The sequence below is a fragment of the Cetorhinus maximus genome, chromosome 12 (genome assembly GCF_964194155.1).
Source record: "Cetorhinus maximus chromosome 12, sCetMax3.hap1.1, whole genome shotgun sequence".
NCBI classification, from domain to species: domain Eukaryota; kingdom Metazoa; phylum Chordata; class Chondrichthyes; order Lamniformes; family Cetorhinidae; genus Cetorhinus; species Cetorhinus maximus.
The window spans coordinates 69,939,737-69,960,373 of NC_135890.1; the positions used below are offsets into that span (position 1 = coordinate 69,939,737).

Consider the following 20,637-nt stretch of genomic DNA (forward strand, 5'->3'; position numbering starts at 1 on the left):
TTCCCCTTTCTCTTTTTGCCCATGCTCGCTTTTTCTCATTTTGTTGAATGAAGTCTACTAGCTCTCGATATTCTCCTCCAGAAAAAAAGCTCCCCCTCCATGATGTTGTATTGTAAGCAGCTGCCAAGAGGGCAAGAGACACACAAATAGCTGAGTCTTTTTCTTTGAGTTTTCCTCAGTGATATTCCCTTTCTTTGCTCAGAAAAATGATTAACCCACACTCAAAAAGCTCTTCCAGACAAATTGATGGGGTTGGTAATTGAACCTGGTGAAGGAACTCACAGATACAAACCTGTGTCCTGTTACTCCACAGATAAGAACTTAAACAATTATTAATTTAACCACTGATAACATCAGCCCCTTAGAAAAACATGGTTATTCCTCAACAGGTATCAGTATAGATTTACAATAGGATTTGTGTCACACAATGACGACTTCTGCATGGACCTGCCCACTCACACAACACAAAAGAATGATGGCAGTTGGCTTGCCTTGTAACGAACGTGTTCTGTCAAAGTGAAAAGCCATCTCCCCGCTCTGTGTTTGCTTGTGAATCATGATCTGAGGCTGGGGCTTGCATCGCCTGTCACAAGGATCAGAAGTGTGCGAGTTGGGCAGAGGGACACCATGGTGGGTTTTAATATGGACCCTTAAGTAGGAAGCAGTAGAAAAACCTGAGGAAAAAGACAGAAGAGATTCTGTCACTCCGTCAGATAAAACCCCAAACCTTCCAGCCTTCTGAACATTTAAAATTTGAATATGCCACCAGTCCTCTCTCTAAAGGGGGTTGCTTTATGTCCAATACATTTTCCTCTTAGCAGCTCTCCCCTCTCATTTTCTCCCTGTACATGTGACACTTGTCAAGCAGTCTTCTTTGATTTGAGGGGAAGGCAGCATTTTTGTCACTAGGCTTAGCATATTGGTAAATAAACATACTTAAACCATTACACTTTAATGCTTTGTGGTACACTTTGTCCCACACTTGCCCTCAAGCTGGTCCCAGCAATGCCACCACAAGTGAGACACCCTGTGCCATCAGTGATTTACAGCTCCAACTATTCATTCCAGCTACAAGTCAAGCTTGGAAAGGAAAAGTCCAAAATTGTAAAATGTTTTCCAAAAACAATAAAGTGTGATGTAGAGAGTTTGCTTTCCATTTTAAGCTCTGAGTCGCAGGGTTGCCCTTTACTCTACTACCCCAGATTAGTTTTAAACTTTTGAATATCTAAACAGAGGGAATACTGTGTGGAAACTACATCTTGGTAGGGCAGAGGCGCTATTATAGATAGTTTCCAATTTTAGCTAGCCCATCAGTTGGAGTATGGGATGGGATGGAAAGGAGTTAATGGATAGACAAGGTGCTCCCAAAAGAAAATCAACCAGAGGCATTCCTCCCTATTTCTTGGAGCAGAACGGATAGAGGCTGTGAAAAGATTGGTTTACCTGATTATTCAGTGTATGGTGACATACAGAATGCACAGATGCAGCTACTAAGTGGTTACAAGTGTACAGGCCTGGACTCTGGACTGAGAACTATGACTCTCACCCCAGAATTTCAGCTCATATTTGCACTGTGGCAAACAAATTCTTCAGTCTCAGGTCAGGCTGCACTGCACCACCTGGTGGAAGAGTGGCAATGTGGTGGTACAATGGCAGAGATCATTGCATCCTAGTTGTCCCCCCAAACATGCCTGAAAGCAGATTAGTTCAGAGATTCAATATGGAGATCTCTGCAATGGACTACCAACATCCTGGGAGTTACCATAGACCAGAAACTGAATTGGGCTAGCCATATAAATTCTGTGACTACAAGAGCAGGTCAGAGGCTTGGAATCCTGCGGCGAGTATCTCACCTTCTGACTCCAAAGCCTGTCCACCATCTACAAGGCACAAGTCAGGAGTGTGATGGAATACTCCCCACTTGCCTGGATGAGTGCAGCTCCAACAACACTCAAGAAGCTTGATGCCATCCAAGACAAAGCAGCCACTTGATTGGCACCCCATCCACAAACATTCACTCCCTCCGCCACCGATGCACAGTGGCAGCAGTGTGTACCATCTACAAGATGCACTGCAGGAACTCACCAAGCCGCCTTAGACAGCAGTTTCCAAACCCACGACCGCTACCATCTAGAAGGACAAGGGCAGCAGGCACATGGGAACACCACCACCTGGAAGTTTCCCTCCCAAGTCACTCACCAGCCTGACTTGGAAATATATCGCTGTTCGCTGGACCAAAATCCTGGAACTCGCTCCCTAACAGCACTGTGGGTGCACCTACACCATATGGACTGCAGTGGTTCAAAAAGGCAGCTCACCGCCACCTTCTCAAGGGCAATCAGGTATGGGCAATAAATGAATAGATCCCATGAATGAATAGAAAAGAAAGGACCAAACTAAGTTCAGATTGAGGACAGTTGTGAAGATGCATGGGCAAAGAATGAAAGGGGTAAGGCTAATGAAATGAAGTAAAATGAGATACATAATGAAATAAAACAAGTTGCATAATTGATGAGTAACAATGTACAGTTGCAGAGCTAATAAACTAGTCTCAAATAGCAAATGGGAAAAGTCCTTTTCAAAGGGAAAATCCTGCAGCGATTGTCTAGAACAGCTAGGCCATCTGACAACAGTTGGCAGTCATTAACTGAAAAGGAACTACTGAACACAAAGCAAAGAGCCGGTAAAACAGCCAGCCACCAGGAACGGCAAGCGGAAAGAAGCCAAAAAGAAAAAGGTGCGTTAGATGATCATAATCCATAATCTCTGTGAATCCAACAGGCCAAGAGGGAGCAAGCCTCACTAATGAGGAAGTGTGACTATGTAATCAACTAAAACACAAATCTACTTTGCTCACATATCTTTAACATCAGTTAACTATGCACTGTCAGCAAAAGACAGGGCAGCGGTAGTGGCGGAGGTGGGGAGGGGGTGGTTATCTACAAACCACCCAGCAACTAGGAAAGGACAATACATGCTGGTTTATTGATACCATGCCTTTAATGTGAGAGCATAAATGTGACAATGAAGACATGACCACTGGATTCGTTTAGCTCTCAAACAAGGTTTGCCCCAGACTCATATTCCAGCCCTTCAGAACGTTTTTTAAAAAGACTTCCATTAAGCATTCATGCTAAATATTAACACTTCACATTTTAAGCAACATTTAATTACAGAATTAAAGAAAAACATTTTCATGGGCTGTGTTTCACATCTTTATTATCAATAGCTCTAACAGCCTCAACCATATATACACCATTTAACTCATATACCCCTTCAGGAAATAGCCATTGCACCACTACTTAATGACCAGTACTCCTGGTGACTAGGACTCTCGAGAAAGAAATACACTAACCTCAGGCTTGCTACAATAATAATACCACCTCAGAAGCTTCTCTCAGTGGTTCACTAGGTAAATGCATCATGTTACGGTAGTAAGTTACACAGATCGAATCTTAGTGAAGGAGCAGTACAGCCCCCTCCTAATGGACTCAGCAGTAACACCATCCAATGATGCAATAGATGGCAGAGGGTCATGTACCAAGATTTTGTACTTGAGCAAAGTACTGGAAGGCAGTCAGAACTTATGGGACCATAGCCCAGCATGATAAGTAACTTCAGAAAAGGATGAGATTAAACTGGTGGAATGGGGTTTGGGGGAGGGAAGGAGAGGATTAATGAATGGCTTCCTCTCCATTATGTTTAAGTGAACAGCTGAGCATCCACTTCACACAGGCACCCAATGACTCAGGATCAGTTCAGCCATGTGAGCTCTCATTTATTGTTTAGTAGTGGCAGTGAAGCTCTGTATTTGCCTTTAAGCATTCAAGTACCAAACATTCTCCTGGAACTAATTAAATTAATTGGCAAACAGAGCAAAGGCGCCATGAGGAAAATCTTTGCTACGTAACAAGTGGTTAGAATCTGGAATGCTGTGTCTGAAAGAGTGCTGGAGACAGATTCAGATTCATTCATGGCTTTCGAAAAGGAATTGGGTAAGTACTTGAAGGGAAAAAAATTTCAGGGGTGCAGGAAAGGATGGAGAGTGGGACCGGCTGGATTGCTCTTAAAGGCAGCCACATAGACTCAATGGGCCGAATGGCTTCCATCTGTGCTGTAACCATTCTATGATTCTATGTTTTTATCAGTAGTCTAAGGCTCTGTTCAGACTGTGTTCTCTTTTAAATCTACATCAAGACCAGCTTTAGAAATGAATTACATCTTCATTCAGACACTACAACACAAACTTTGAATAAATTAATGCTATTTGGGCATATTTCAGACAATACTTGCTGTGTTCTAAGGGTGCAGTGGGAATTCGGTGTGATCTCCCAACTAAAAGATTACAACTTATTTAAAGGAATAGGACATCTGCTTACATTACATTGAAATAAACTCTCAAAACATCAGGAGCTGCATCTTCCAGTCGGTGAGCAGGGGGCGGGGCTGGCTTGCCGACGCGTAAAATGACGCGGGGTGACATCGGGCGTGTGCCCCAACGTCACCCCACGTCATTCAGATTGTCAGTTTGGCGGGCGAGCAGCCGAATTGGCTGCACGCGCGCCGAACTGTTAAGGCCTTTAAAAAAATAATGTAACTGTTTAATGGACTTGCTTGTTCAACCTTAAAGTTGGCGGGCAGGCAAAGAGCCCAGGCGGCCTTCAAGAAAAACATGAAACCTCATCCATGGACAGGATGAGGTTTCATGAGGGTATTAAAATTTGTATGAAATGTCTAAATAAAAGAAATTGACATGTCCCAGCTCATGTGACAGTGTCACATGAGGGGACATGTCAATAATTTTTTTTTAATCATCTTGATTCAATGTTTGACACCTGAGCCGATCTCCCTGAGGCAGCACTTTGCACATGTGCGAAAGAGTGCACTCCCTGGTCAGGGAATTACCACCCCCCCAGGGTGCACACGTCACGCTGGGCGGGACTTAATTGGCCCGCCCACGTAAAATGGTGGCGTGCCACCAACCAGGGGTGCTGATCGGGAACCCGCCTGCTCCCGCACAACCCCCCCAACAGGGGAAAGATCCTGTCCCAGATGTGAAGTATTAAAATAAGTCACCAAAATTTTTTCTGCAAACCAGTTGATGTCATTTGTGTATTAGCCAAAGAGTTCAAGTATCAATCTGTTGGACTTCATCATGGGAAGTGACTGAAGAATTATTTCAGGAAAACCACAGCCTATCAATGTTTTTTTGTGAAACAAAGCAGTGATTTTTACATTACCTTCCTCCAATAACGTAATCATGTGATATTTTAGCTCCCAGCCCAGGACACCATTTCCTCAGTATTTCACACCTAGGCGCAGAGACGCCACACTCCCCTGTATAATGCCCAACCTGGCTACAGTGAGGAAATGTCACCCCCCCATATCCCTCAGTGTTAGGAACACAAAGGTCAGGGGTTCGTTCTGGGAGGTTGGACACATCATAACCTTGAAGGGAGATGGGGTGCGGGGAAACTACCATATTTTTTAATATAAGAAGGCACAGGATGATATTTTCCAAACACCACTCCAGGATAAAGCTTAGCTTCACTTGGGAGCCAATTTTTAAGAATCCAGCAGATGACAATGGTGTTGCATGCTGAATGCTATAAGCAGATCCATGCAGTAGGTCTGAATTGCTCACGATGAATGCAAATCAGACAAGATGTCTTCAGTGCTCCTGTATGCCTCCTAGCACTGACTGTGGTAGGCCAGAAAGACATTTGTGACAAGGTATAAACTCTCAGGGAATAGATAAAATCCAGCATTCATCGCTTCAATTTATCTCCGCAATGCCTCAATTAACCAATATTGTATTCACAATGCGCACAAAGATATTAAACTCAACCCCGCACTGCATGGTTTATCCTTGGTTTCCATAGTGCTGCAAAATAAACCCCAACTAACCAGATACATCTGGAAATACTGGCTTCTGTTGGAATTGGATCAATGTTGGCATGGTTATTGAAACAATCTCACTTTCAAAAGCCCTGCATTGATACCCTTCAAATGCTGGGAACACAACCTATATTGCTCAACCAGGGTCGAGTGCCCTGGTTATAGTTATGAAACAGGTGCTTCATTCAATTCTTTTTGATAAAAATACCATCATGCTTAAAAATCACAATTCGGTTCAACAAGAATTTCATCTTGAGGCCACATGATAGCTGATATGGGAAAGAGACAGAATGTCACACTGGCAAAATGGGGGCACTCTTCTAAGTTAGGAGCCAGAAAACATTGTTGGGGTTGTGTAGAGGGAACTTTCCTCTGCATTGAAAAGTCACATATATGACCTGAGAATGTTCGAGTCAACATTGGATCCCCCAATACGCATATCCCTTACCTCCAGCATAAAATTCCCAAACTAAGTTTGAGGGACAAAGAAGATTTAGGCCCGGATTTTCCGGTCCCACCCATGGTGGGAAATATCGCAGGCAGGACAGAAAATTTCCAGAGGCAGCCAAATGTCCACTGACTTTTGGCAGGAATTTCCGGTCCTACCCGAAAATCTCAGCCTAAGGTTTATAAGGCTGGGATATACAAAACTAATTAAATGGGGGTGGGGGGAGGGGGCAAGATCTCACTCAGACCTACTGACATGCTTTGCAACACTTACTGGCTGTTATACAGAACTAGAGACAGAAGAGAGATACTTTTCCCCATAGTGATTAATTAGTCATTCAATTTTTAAAATATTCTTTATTGGGACGTGGGCATCACTGGCATGGCCAGAATTTGTTTCCCATACCTTGCCCTTGAACTGAGTGGCTTGCTAGGCCATTTCAGAGGACAGTTAAATGTCAAACCATTGTGTGGATCTGGAGTCACACGAAGGCAGATTTCCTTCCCTAAAGGGCATTAGCAAACCAGTTGGGTTTTTACAACAATCAATAACAGACTCATGGTCACCATTACTGAGGCTAGCTTTCAATTCCAGATTTATTAATTGAATTTATATTCCACCAGCTGTCGTGGTGGGATTTGAACCTGCATCCCCAAAGCATTAGCCTGGACCACTGGATTATTAGGCTAGTGACATTACCATTACGCCACCCTCTCTCCAGCTTGCCTTCATATAAAGTTATGGAGCCAAACTAGTGAAGAAAACAGATGCAGCTACAAATCAAGAGGCATTATAAATTAAACACTTCATTCTACGGGTCTTGAAAATGGCAAACAATCACCTCTGGCTAAAGAAAGAGACAGGCTGTGTGCTACAAGGGTCTGCTCACACTGGAGGAGTAGATTAAAGTCGTGCAATTCAGATAAGTGGAAGGAGGCCTGCAGAATAGCAGCACCACCAGTTACACGATGCACTTGTGTAGCAGTTAAATGTAGACAGTGACACTTAGTAAACGCAATGATTACTAAATGCAACAGCATTATAAATCTTAAAATGAGATAAGCCCAGAAAATGACCATGAAATAACCTATATTTGCTGGGCTGCTGTTCCACAAAATGGTAGCAGACACATCACCACCCACTTAGTTATTTGCTACTTCTCATCAATTGCTTTGTGTATTTCTGCTGTAGAAGGTGGGTAATTATCTAGACTTTTGAAAATTTATTCATACAAGAGGCATAATAGGCACAATTTCTTGATTCAAATAAAACTAGAGAGTAACAGAGCTCAAAGGACTTTGTATTAGAATGGCAAATTAAAGATTTTCAGTTCACCAACTCTGCAACTCAAATATCACTAATAACAGTGCAGAATTTATGATCACCTTTTCTATCAGCAACGTTCAGTTAACAATAATTTCCTAATACATATTTGAGATAATTGGGTTTAAGTGTGACAAATGCATTGCATATGTGATACTTTGTTTTATATATATATATATTTCACCTGGAGTTCAGGCTCATGTTAGATGCACTAAATTACATGAAGGTTAATTTCATCCTTCCAAATACAAAAACACCTTACGCTTTAGGTGCCTTTTCCAACTTTACTATCAAGAACCTTTCACAGTTTAAGTCACAATGTAAAGCTTTTACTTGGCTTTGTCCTTTAGCGCAGTTAAAGACACAAAACCCTTTGACCAACAAAGCACATCAGATTAAAAGAGCATCTCTACAGCATCAACCTTGAATTGTGATGAATAGCACAGCAAGTTGGGCTTTCCTTTTTAAGTAACCACTCTTTTGTCCTTAAACTTATTTTTAAAAGTTACCTTTGTTACAGATGTTGCAGATGTTATTTGGTCCTTCGTTGTGCTTTTTGACATGATCAGTCATATAAGCGGCACGTAGGTATTTCCCACACACCTGACAGGGGACCTTCTCCTCATGACATGTCAAGTGAGAACGCAGGCGGTCTTTGGTCGCAAAGGAAGCTTCGCAGGTCTGAAGGAACACATGAACAATAAGGAAATTATTCTGCCAGCCTGATAGTATCAGTGGTATCAGCCATGGCTCACTTGGTGGCACTCTTGCCTCTGGGTCAGAAGATTGTGGGTTCAAGTCCCACTCCAGGACTTGAACACAAAATCAAGCCTGATACTCCAGTCCAATGCTGAGAAGACTGTTGTCTTTCAGATGAGACATTAAGCTGAGCCACTTTCTGTCTCTCAGGTGGGAATAAAAAAAAACCCACATTATTTTGAAGATAGTGGGAAGGGAGTTATCCCTGCTGTACTGGTCAATATCTATTCCTCAGTCAACATCTGAAAAACTAATTATCTGGTCATTATAACTTTGCTATTTGCTGGAGCTTGCTGTGCACAGATTGGCTGCTGTGTTTCCTAAATTACAGCAGTGACAACACATCAAAACAACTTCATCAGCTGTAAATCATTTTGAGATGCTCGGTGGTTGTGAAAGACACTATATAAATGCAAGTTATTTTTAAAATTTATTCAATAGTATAATTTCCAATTACCATTTAGAAATTAAGCAGTTCAGTTGGTAAATTCCCTGCCCTGTAGAGGCCTGGGATACCTTACGTTCTATCTCCGAGCCCTGATGAGTTACTTGTATGAGTTAAGACAGGAGTAAAATTGGTGAAATTGGCCTTAAGTGTCCCTGGGCTAGAGAAATTTAATGTCATTTAGGGCTCCTGCTTCTGATTGCGATCCAGTAGATCCTGATGTGCAGCTACTGTGGCTGAAGTCAGGGCCAGGCTTTCTGTGACACTCTCCCATTGTCAAACTGCACCAGGAGTGTCATTGGCAGAGATGCAGCAGCTGCTATAGAGTAAGGTACGGTGTTCTCTAAATTCATTATACATTTTGACACGGTCATTTGAGACCAGAGGGGGTGATCGTCCCTGCCCTGTCGCAAGTCGCCCCAGACCCAGATAAGGGTCCCATGCTCAGGGTTACAAGCTGTCGCCAGCACCAGCAGAACCAGCGAATTTTCGGTGGCTCTGCTGGAGGAAGATCTAGAACCTTGAGGGACGGTGGATGCTTACAGGCAGACAATCCTTTGGGAAGAGAGCTGGCATTTTCTATAAGCACACAAGAAGGGCAATGGGAAACCATCACATGTATTCTTTTCCCTAGTCATATTGGTCACTGAACTTGAATATGGGAGGCTATTACGAGCAACGGATGAAGAAAACGAGAAGTGGAGCAGTGAGCAGACGACCTGCCCCTAGGCAGATCAGTACTACACTTTGGGCTCTTCAGATTGAATGGGGTGAACAAACAACGCACCTGACATTTAAAAGGCCTCTCTGCAGTGTGAACCTGTTTGATGTGGCCATTCAAGTGATCCGGTCTGTAAAAGAAAATATTAAAATTAGCTATTAGACATTGAAATTTAAGATGAAACTTTTTAAAAAACATATACTTATATCCATATACACACACACACAATAGAGAGAACTTCAAAGTGCATTCCAGCTGCACAGGATCAAGTACTTTGGAGAATATTTTAAAATTAATTATAGGAATTTAGGCATCGCTGGCAGGACTGGCATTCAAGAGGGCATTAGATGATTATTTGAATAGAAACAATGTGCAAGGGTACGGGGAAAAGACAGGAGAATGTCATTAAGTCATAATGCTCATTTGGAGAGTCGGTGCAGACACGATGGGCCGATTGGCCTCCACTGCACCGTAACAATTCTGTGATTTATTGCTCATCCTTGGTTGCTGAAAAAGTAGTGCGGTGATGAAGAGCTCCAACAATGATAGGTAGGAATGGCGATATATGTCCAAGTCAGGATGATGTTGCCATGTACCTACTGCCCTTGGCTTTCTAGATGGTGCTGGTTGCGGGTTTCAGAGGCGTTGTTGAAGAAGCCTAGGTGAGCCTCAAAATGGCACCTTAGGATGGTCAGTGAGAGGAGAAAACTACGAATCTAACTGCAGAATCTGGGGAAAAACTGTTTATAGAATAACAATACCTGTGCCAGCTCTCCTAAAGAGCTTTCAATTTAGATCACTGAGAGGTATGTATGCGGCTGCAACAGGAATGCATGATTAACGAGGCAGGATTAGGACGATACAGCGTGAAAAGCTGCCATTGTGGCTTATGGCTAAAACGTTTTTCCAGTGTTTTGACCCCATTAAAATTTAGTCTATGTTGCCACTTGTCATTCTTCCTACCACTTCTGTGTTAAATTTCAACTTTTATGTTTCTGCCTATTGCATCAGTCTTTCTATTCACTCCTTAAGTCTTTTACCATCCTTACTGTTTACTAATTTCTCACTTCCATGAAAGCAACTTTAAAGCAAGCATGTGCAATGTTAAACAAAGGCGAAGTTTTATAATGTTCTGACATGCCTTTTGTGAAATTCTCAATTCATCCCTTCAATTTTCTCCCCCAACTGCCACTACCAGTGACAAAATTGCACCCACCAGTTTTCATTTCACTGTTAAAAGTTTAAAATGCTCTCTCCAGATGACAGTGTGGGGGGACAGAATTGATAATTGCACTGTTGGTTGTTCTGCATAGTTCAAGTGTCAAGAGAACAGAAATTTCACATGTCCCTTGCTACATTGTGCCGAATTAATGACATACACAGGTCTTTAACAAAACAAAAATGGCAGCTAATTCTAGAGATTCGATGCTTGGCTTCTAATTCTTGAGGTAATCTACATCTCATTTAGCCATGATACTCACACTTTATAGGATTAGAAAAAAACATGAATGCCGTGATGCAGGGGTCATCGACAGTGATATAATACAGCACTTACTAATACATGGTTTGGGTTCTGCCTGGCCCACTCGATAACAGACCTCATTACAGCCTTGGTCCAAACATGGACAAAAAAGCTGAATTCCAGAGGTGAGGTGAAAGTGACACCATGATTGCATTTGACCAAGCGTGGTATCAAGGGAGAGATTTAGGAAAATCTGACAATTCTGTTAGGGCAGAGAAGGGGAAGAGAAAGAAAATGAAAAAAACACAGTGATGGTTCTTGTGTGTGCTATTGTCACCAGTCCCTTGAAATGAGGATGATTTCTGCCAGGCTTCGTGATTTGTGTGTCCTCAGGTGACTCAGCAGGCCAATCCTGGAGCCACAGGTCTTTGGGCAAGAGTTGCCCAAGAGGACAAGAGTCGCCCTGAGAAACAGCTGGGGGCTGGAACCAGAGTTTTACTCTGTCTCCTGCATTTGTCACCTCTCTGCTGCAGAGTTTATGCAGTGGGTTTCTGACTGCATTGTGGCTTGTTGGATGAGGCTCCACCATACTGTGCGGTTAGCAGCAAGTTCCTCCCATGCACCAAAGTCAATCTGCCACATTGTCAATGAGGTCTTCAGCATGTCCTTAAACTTATTTTTCTGTCCTCCTCAAGATTTGGTGCCATCCTTAAGTTGTGAAGAAAGGATCTGCTTTGGTATGCGGATGCAGAGTCCTGACCAGCAGAACTGATTTTGCACAATCATGGGTGCGATGCTAAAGGAATCAGTAAGGATGCTGGAGTTTGTTCGTCTGTCTTCCCACTTGACTTTGAGTACCCTGCAGACACAGCTGGTAGAAATTTTCCAGCACTCGGAGGTGCCTTTGGTAGGTGACCCAAGTCTTACTGCCATAGTGAAGGATGCTGGCGTCAGTGTTGTAGACTAAAGCGTTTGTCCTCTGATGGAGATCTCTGTTGTTGAAGACCCGGTTGCACAATTTTTTGGAAAGCTGCCAAATTCTCCCCATCAATAACAATGGCTGGAGATCTAGGTACTTGTCTGGGGAGGGCTGGTAGAGGATTTTGGTCTTGCTACTGTTGAGTCAGAAAACCAACCCTTTTTGTATGCGGAGTTGAAGACATTGAGTGTGGCCTGAATATCACTTTCAGTATGGGCCACAACTGTGCAGTCATTGGCTTATCGTAAGTTATGCATATGCTCTCAGCCTGAAGTTGAAAAGCTTCCCATTGAGTCAACACACAATCATGACCCCTTGTGGAAGTTGGTCACGAATGAGCTCCGTGACGAGGCTGAGGTAAATAGTGAAGAGAGTTGGCACATTCACACAGCCTTGCTTGGTGCCCATCCAAATACAAAAGGGCTTGGTCTCCAATCCATTGCAAAACACAGTTTCTGCTATACCATCATGCAGGAGTTGCAGCATAGTAACAAATTTTGTTGGACATCCAAGACTTTCCAAAGTACTTTGCAGCTGATGGAGTCAAAGGCCATGTAAAGCTCTTCTCGTTATTCCAGACACTTTCCTCTGTCGAATGACAAAATTATGCCTGTGGTGTCCCTGGATGGCCAGAAACCACAGTGGATCTCTCGAAGTATTTCACCAATGGTGGGAGGTGATTCAGGAGGATTTGTGTAAGGATCTTCCCCACAGTGTACAGAAGGTATAATGCCTCAATAGCTCCCACAAATTGATTTAGCACCCTTCTTGATAAGTGAAACAATAGTGGCATTGCAGAAGTCAGGAGGTAGTACCTTTTCCCAGATTTTGTAAAAAGGTCTAAGATTTCGATCAAGAATTCAGGGCCACCAGCTTTATGGATCTTCGCAGGAATGTTGTCCGGACCATACGCTGTTATTTTTCAAAAAAGGTGCAAGGTTTGAATTTGTTTCTTTTGTTTGCATTGAACGGATCCCTGCTTATGAATGTATGTTTCTTCTAACAAGTGTAAATGAGCCATGTTGTGAACTTGAAGGTAGCAAAACCCAAAATAAAACCTCTATTGTTAAATGCGATCCCACGATTGGGCAGCAGTTGCACTGCCTTTTGTATCTCAGCAAGTGTTGGCAGCATACCCAAATATGGTCTCTCAGGCTGTTGAGGGATTGCTTTGATGGTTCGGTCTCATACTCTTGTCTCCTGATTGAGAAGGTTGCAGTAGTGCTCCTCTTATCGGTCTCAGATAGCTGCATCGTCTTTGAGAAAAAAATCTTAGTTTGGAAGGGCAAGGGACGATTTGTTTTTGGTTCTTAGATGGTCTTGGTGTCTGGAAAAAACTGCATATGTCATGCAGGTCTGCGTAGCGGTGGATTTCATTGACCTGCTCTACCCTCCACTTATTCTTGATGACTTCTATCATTCTGAGCTTCATATTTGAATGGCAAGTATTCTTATTCTGCTGTGATGTAGGGTGATTTTGACATGTAATGAAGGCTTAATCTTTCTGATCAAGGATTTTGCATTTTTCTTTATCATTCTCGTCCTTCCCATCCCGAGCATGGACAATGACAAACTCAACTGATGATCTTAAACTGGATATCATCACACTCAGGATTGTTCAGCAACTGCCAACCAATCACGGAATCACATTTAATTGTAGAGGTTTTATTTTGGATTTTGCTATCATCAAGTTCACAACATGGCTCATTTACACTTGTTAGAAGAAACATACATTCATAAGCAGGGATCCGTTCAATGCAAACAAAAGAAACAACCTTGCACCTTTTTTCAATTGCCAGAGAGCCTTGAAAACCTACAGTTCCCCATTACTTTCTCCTTGGCAATGCCTCGGCCAATCAGAGCCAACTTGCCAACCAGTCAGCACCCTTTTCTCCTGTAGTATAAATTGTTGTGATTGTTTGAAATTTGGCATTCTTCTGTCTGTCCTGATGAGGGTAAGGCGAAAAGCTTCAGCAACATGTCTCTCCTCTCAACACTGTACAAGTAAAATTAGTCAGTTGCCCAAGATCCTGAAGGCAACTTTGCCTGAGGGCCTGTGAACAACAGCATCATTGTTGTCAGGTGAGGAGTGGGGGCATGGAAGGATTTGGTTAAAAAAATGGCAACGCACTAGCAGGAAACAGTTTAGAATTTTCCTGAAAGCAAAATACTGTGGACGCTATAAATCTGAAATAAAAACAGAAGACGCTGGAAATACTCAGCAGGTCGGGCAGCATCTGTGGAGAGAGAAACAGAGTTAACATTTCAGGTGTGTAACGTTTCATCAGAAAAATCTTCTGATGAAAGGACACACACACACGCTTGCACACACCCCCCACCCCACCATGGCAACTACCTTTCATATCTGAAAGTGGTGTCACTATACAGCCATAGATGTTGACGTAAAATCTTTTAATTTACTGCTCAAACAAAAAAATAGCCCATAATTCAATATAAACTGGGCTGTCACTCAGGCCAAGAACTGGCTGCAAGCTGTGGTTTATGTCTGCTCTGGCTCAACTTTAATCAACTGTGAACTTTTCCACTTCTAATACCAGCCAATCTCAATGCTGATTTGCATGAAATCACAACATGACTGTCTGTATTTGCTTTGCATATGCCTTGTGCATCCACATTCACAAGGATCCAGACAAGCTTATTTCACCCCAAATTCTTCCAGAAAATGGAATGACTTTTATCTATCTCATCCATATAGCCTGGATTGAAACTGAAGTCCTGAGGTGAAAAAGCAAACTTCTGAAATCCAGTTTCAGTACAGTACAGGGCTCCATTTATTGCTGTAGCTACTTTTGGCAAGCTGCCTAATAAATGAGATTTATTCCAGTATTTCTTTCTAAAGATACTATTGACATGCAAAAATAATTTGTAACTTTCCCAGCGGCCCAGCAGGTGTGGTAGAAACAGACGTACAGACCTGCAGGTCCGCAGCTTGATCTTGGTCTGGTTGTGAAAGCTGGTCTCAGTCAGGGTGCTAACAACAGCTTCAATGTAAGGAAGAGAAAATTATCAGCCAGCTCAAACAAAATAAATGTAACTTTTGGATAAGGTGCTAGATTGATGTCAGGTCAATCTAACCTGAATCTCAAAAATAATCCGTTATTTTAGGAGAGATGAGCTGATTGGGGGGGAAAAAAGTTGAACATGGAAAATAAAAATGGACATCTGTTCATAACTTCATAAGAAAGAGTAGGCCACTTGGCCCCTCGAGCCTGCTCTGCCATTCAATAAGATCATTGCTGATGCGATTGCAGCCTCAACTCCACTTTCCTGTTGATGCCCTATAACCTTTGACTCACTTGTCGATCACAATTCTGAAAATATTTGCGTCTGAGTTAAACAATGATCCAGCCTCCACTACTCTCTGGGGAAGAGAATTCTCAAGACTAACAACCTTCAGAGAAGAAGTTTCTTTTCATCTCAGTCTCAAACGGAAGACCCTTATTTTAAACCGTGCCCCCTAATTCTAGACTCCCCCAGAGGAGAAACATCCCGTCAGCATCTGCTATGTCAAGCCCCTCAGGATCTTGTATGCTTCAATAAGATCACCTTTCATTCTTCTAAACATTTGAAGCCAATGAGTAAAGGCCCTACTTGCTCAACATTCCCTATATGTTCCGATAGTGGAGAATTTTAAATAATACAGATATTTCAAAGTCAGGGGTTCTTGTGGTAACATTTGAAGTCTAATCTGATCCACATCCAGCCTCCATAAAATATGCCACTCGTATAGGCAGTTTTGCACACATCTGTCTTATTTCAGTATGGTTTTGAATACTGCTGTGATTTATTGCAACAAATGATGCCCTGAATGAGTTTGGGATTAAGCCTAAAACCAAGCAGCATAGTACAAATAAACATGGCGCGACACCCACTTGAATGCAAACATATCCAACATTACAGGTAAACTGGTACCCAAACCAAGAATATGAAGCACAGAGTGCTAACAGTGCACCCAATTCTGCAGAGTGCTAAAGTCAGGAATTTGGCACAAGTGGGAATTCTCTGGTAAGTCTTGCTCAAGCTGAAATTCAGTTTAACATTCAGAATTTGACTAATAAATTTTAAAAAGTGGAAAAGAAACTGCAAGAAAGTTAAGATTTCTAGTTTACAGGAACTGCCTGGCAGTTAACTGTCAATCAGCTGAAAGTGGTTGTCTGAATAGGCATTAATTAATGTAGCAGGAAGTTGAGTTAACAGTTCTAACTTGGATGAGAGTCAATCATTTAGGACAGAAATGGCGAGACCTTTCTTCACACACAAAGAGTTGTGAATCTTTAGAATTCTCTACCCCAGAGTGCTCTGGAAGCTTAGGCATAAAGTACATTCAAGAGAGAGGTCAATAAACTTTTGGATACTAAGGGAATTAAAGAATATGGGGATTTTGTGGGAAAGTGAAGTTGAGGTGGATGATCAATCATGCTCTTGTTGAAAGACAAAGCAGGCTCCAAGGGCCAAAGGGCCTACTCCAACTCCTGTTCCTTATGCTCTAAACCCTTCGACACTAATTTATTTATAATGGGGTACCACAGGGATCAGTGCTTGGGCCCCAGCTATTCACAATAAATATCAATGATTTGGATGAGGGAACCAAATGTAATATTTCCAAGTTTGCTGACGATACAAAATTTGGTGGGAATGTGAGCTGTGAGGAAGATGTTAAGAGGCTTCAAGGCGATTTAGACAGGTTGAGTGAGTGGGCAAATACATGGCAGATGCAGTATAACGTGGATAAGTATGAAGTTATCCACTTCAGTAGGAAAAACAGAAAGGCAGAGTATTATTTAAATTATGATAGATTGGGAAATGTTGATGTACAAAGGGGCCTGGGTGTCCTTGTACACCAATCACTGAAAGCAAACATGAAGGTGCAGCATGCAGTTAAGAAGGCAAATGGTATGTCGGCCTTCATTGCGAGAGGACTTGAGTATGGGATCAAGGATGTCTTACTGCAGCTGTACAGGACCTTGGTGAGACCACACCTGGAGTACTGTGTGCAGTTTTGGTCTCCTTACCTAAGAAAGGATATACTTGCATAGAGGGAGTGCAGCAAAGGTTCACCAGTCTGATTCCTGGGATGACAGGGTTGTTGTATGAGGAGAGATTGGGTCGACTAGGCCTGTATTCACTGGAGTTTAGAAGAATGAGAGATCTCATTGAAACATATAAAATTGTGACAGGGCTGGACAGACTGGATGCAGGGATGATATTTCTTCTGGCTAGGGGTGGGGTCTAGAACAAGGGTTCACAGTCTCAGCATACGGGGTAGACCATTTAGGACTGAGATGAGGAGAAGCTTCTTCACACAGAGGGTGGTGAATCTATGGAATTCTCTACCACAGGAGGTTGTGGAGGTCAAGTCAGTGAATATATTTAAGAAGGAGTGATATTTCTGGACTTTAAAGGAGTCAACGGGTATGAGGAAAGTGTGGGAGTACGGTGTTGAGATAGAGGATCAGCCATGGTCATATTGAATGGCGGAGCAGGTTTGAAGGGCTTGAATGACCTACTCCTGCTACTATTTTCTATGTTTCTATCTACCTCATTTAAAGTTCAGAAACCTGTTGCCCCATTTACTTTCCTCTGCATTCCTTCTAAGCTGTAAATGCATCATCCTACACACTTGGCATCTACACTAATGCAATAAAGAAGCATTGCACCATCTTCCCCACCAAACCATTCATTCCCAGGATTTAAAACTTTTGAATTCTCCAGTACCTAATCTTCCACCAACCACAACCCAGCTCCCATCATGTTCACTTCCACCTCTGATCTCAGGCCTTCAAAATAGAAGCTTGGCATTGGTATTATCTCATCAGTGCTGAGATTTACCGAGTCTCTCTAGTTCCACACTTGGTGGTCTCAGGCCGCTTGTGTTCACTGATTGTAACAATCCTTTTCGACCACATGCAAGGATAGATTTTCACATTTGTCCTGAAGGAAATAAATTGTATTCTTTAAAGCAAGATACTAGGACAGAAAAGCCACTGTATAGCTTCAGCTTCTCGTTCTTGTTTTTAATTCCTCCACATACTTGCCCAGCCGTAACATCCCCACAAATACCCTGCACTTCTCTGACATCGGATAACTGCTTATTAGCCACTCCACCACAGACGTAAATCCTTCATTTACTAAAACCATTCCTCGAGTTCTCAACAATATCTCCTCCTTTATAGCTGCCTTCCAGCCTTCAAAAGGCTCTTCAAAATAAAATAAGAACAGAAAATGCTGGAAAAACTCAGCAGGTCTGGCAGCATCTATGGAGAGAGAAACAGAGTTAGTGCTTCAAGTCCATATGACTTCTTCAAAGCTATCTTCAAAATAAAAATCCTACAATCCCTGGGGATTTTAATCTTTCTTACTTTTTGCTCTATGTTCTCTCTCTCTCTGCCATGCGAATGTTCTCTGAGATGTCTTCCTTCCATGTGAAGAGCACTTTTTATATTTGTGTAGAGCTGCTAAGATATGGTTTACACAAATTGGGCAAATCAACAATGTTGTTGTGCCAGTTAAAGTTAATGTACTTATTGTCTGCAGGTCTATGCAACCAAACCAGGTAAGAATCAGGAGTGTGATGGAATACTCTCCACTTGCCTGGATGAGTGCAGCTCCAACAACACTCAAGAAGCTCAACACCATCCAGGACAAAGCAGCCTGCTTGATTGGCACCCCATTCACCACCTTCAACATTCATTCCCTCTACCACCAACACACAGTTGCAGCAGTGTGTTCCATCTACAAGATGCACTGCAGCATCTCACCAAGATTCCTTTGATAGCACCTTCCAAACTCACGACCTCTACCATCTAGAAGGACAAGGGCAGCAGATGCATGGGAATATCACCACCTGCAAGCTCCCCCGCCTAAGCCACACACCATCCTTTTGGAACTATATCACCATTTCTTCACTGTCACTGGGTGAAAATCCTGGAACTCCCTCCCGAACAGCACTCTGGGTGTACCTACAAAACATGGACTGCAGCAGTTCAAGAAGGCAGCTCACCACCACCTTCTCAAGGGCAAATTGGGATGGGCAATAAATGCTGGCCCAGCCAATGAAGCCCGCATCCCACGAACGAATAAAATAAATAAAATTAGGGTGCTGTTGGTAAACATTTTGCACACAGCAGTGTTCTATGAACTGTAATGAGGTAATAGACCGATTAATCTGTTTGTGCTAATGTTGATTGAGGGAGGAATGTTGACCAGGACACCAGAAGGATTCCCAAATCCTTTTGGGGCAATATCCTGGAATCTTTCATATCCACCAGAACCACCCAAACACAGATTTAGCTTCAGTTCAACATTTCATTTGGTGGACAGCACCTGCTAAGTGTAATCTAGATTATGTATTCAAATAAACAATGTTAAATAAGAGTTTTTTCAAGAGATGGAATGGGCACTGGTTCTCTGGTGATAGGACAGGAGTCTGCCCCTTTACGATTTTCCATACAGAGGCAGCAAACGTGTAGTCTTCCTCCTCTGACCACCTTTTCACATCTTCAAGTAGCTGTCTCGAGTAAGATGCTGGAGTCAGACAGCAGATTTGAATGACAAATTACAACAGGGAATCATGCCAGTACTTAAGAGGAGAGATAAATAAAACATTAATCAATATTTATATCTTCACCATTACTAACTAAGCCTTTGCCACAGGAACAGTTATTTAACACTGTCGGGTGCTGATCAATGCTAAAAAGCAGTGGTACGCAAACTACTTATAACTTTAAGCACAGTCCAAGGTAGCCAATTATAGGGTTACACGATGTGCCAGAAATATCACTAACAATCCTGAAAAACATTATTAGTTGAAAGCATAAGCAAATTCAAGGGCAACTAGGGATGAACAACAAATGCTAGCCTTGCTTGCAATGCTTACATCCCACGAAAGAATTTTAAAAATCTCGATTTTGAGTATCAACCCTGCTTACTTAGTAACAGACTCTGGAATCGACTTCTGTTGTGCCCCCATTATTAATTTTGTTATGGAGTCTCAGATAAGCTGCAGTGGCCTGGTTGCCGTGGTAACCATGTGTATGTCTGGCTGTGTGTGTCGCTGTGGGTGTGTGGGCGTGTATGCGTCCCCACTCTGTGAAAGTTAATCTCCCCATAAAAAGACTGCACCACAGACAGCGACACATGATTACAGTTAGTTACATTCAATGCATAATAACATGACTCTTCTTCGGAAAGGTTCCGAAGAAGAGCCATTTTGGAGTCGAAACGTTAACTCACTTTCTCTCTCCGCAGATGCTGCCAGACCTGCTGCGTTTTTCCAGCATTTTCTGTTTTTATTATTTATGTTCGATGCATGGCTGCATCAGTTCCAAACCAATCTTAAATCTAAACAATTGTTTTAATCTTGTGTAACTATGGTAGAGGCAGGAGGTGGAGGCAGGAGATGAAGGCAACATATAAAACATTCAGCAATTTTCCCAGGGAACAAAAACAAAGCAACTTGCAGACAACTCATGTCTCCAACGTCAACTCATTTCCTACTTTAAAAGGGACAAATAGGAGTCAACACGAAGTGACATTTCCCCAGACTTGACTCACCAAAGGCACAACCATACTGTGCATCCAA

General features: G+C 42.5%; 1 protein-coding gene across 2 annotated transcripts in view; it reads right to left on the reverse strand.

The window, feature by feature from the left end:
• patz1 (POZ/BTB and AT hook containing zinc finger 1) overlaps positions 1-20,637 on the reverse strand; it is a 70,855-nt gene that overhangs the window by 18,642 nt on the left and 31,576 nt on the right. The window contains exons 2-4 of one of the 2 annotated variants that reach the window (XM_078553838.1): positions 9,661-9,724; positions 8,179-8,350; positions 492-674 (exon numbers count right to left, since the gene is read on the reverse strand). In XM_078553838.1, the coding sequence (XP_078409964.1) occupies positions 492-674; positions 8,179-8,350; positions 9,661-9,724 (419 nt within the window). The remainder of the gene's footprint in view (positions 1-491; positions 675-8,178; positions 8,351-9,660; positions 9,725-20,637) is intronic. The other variant, XM_078553839.1, reaches the window with a different exon arrangement.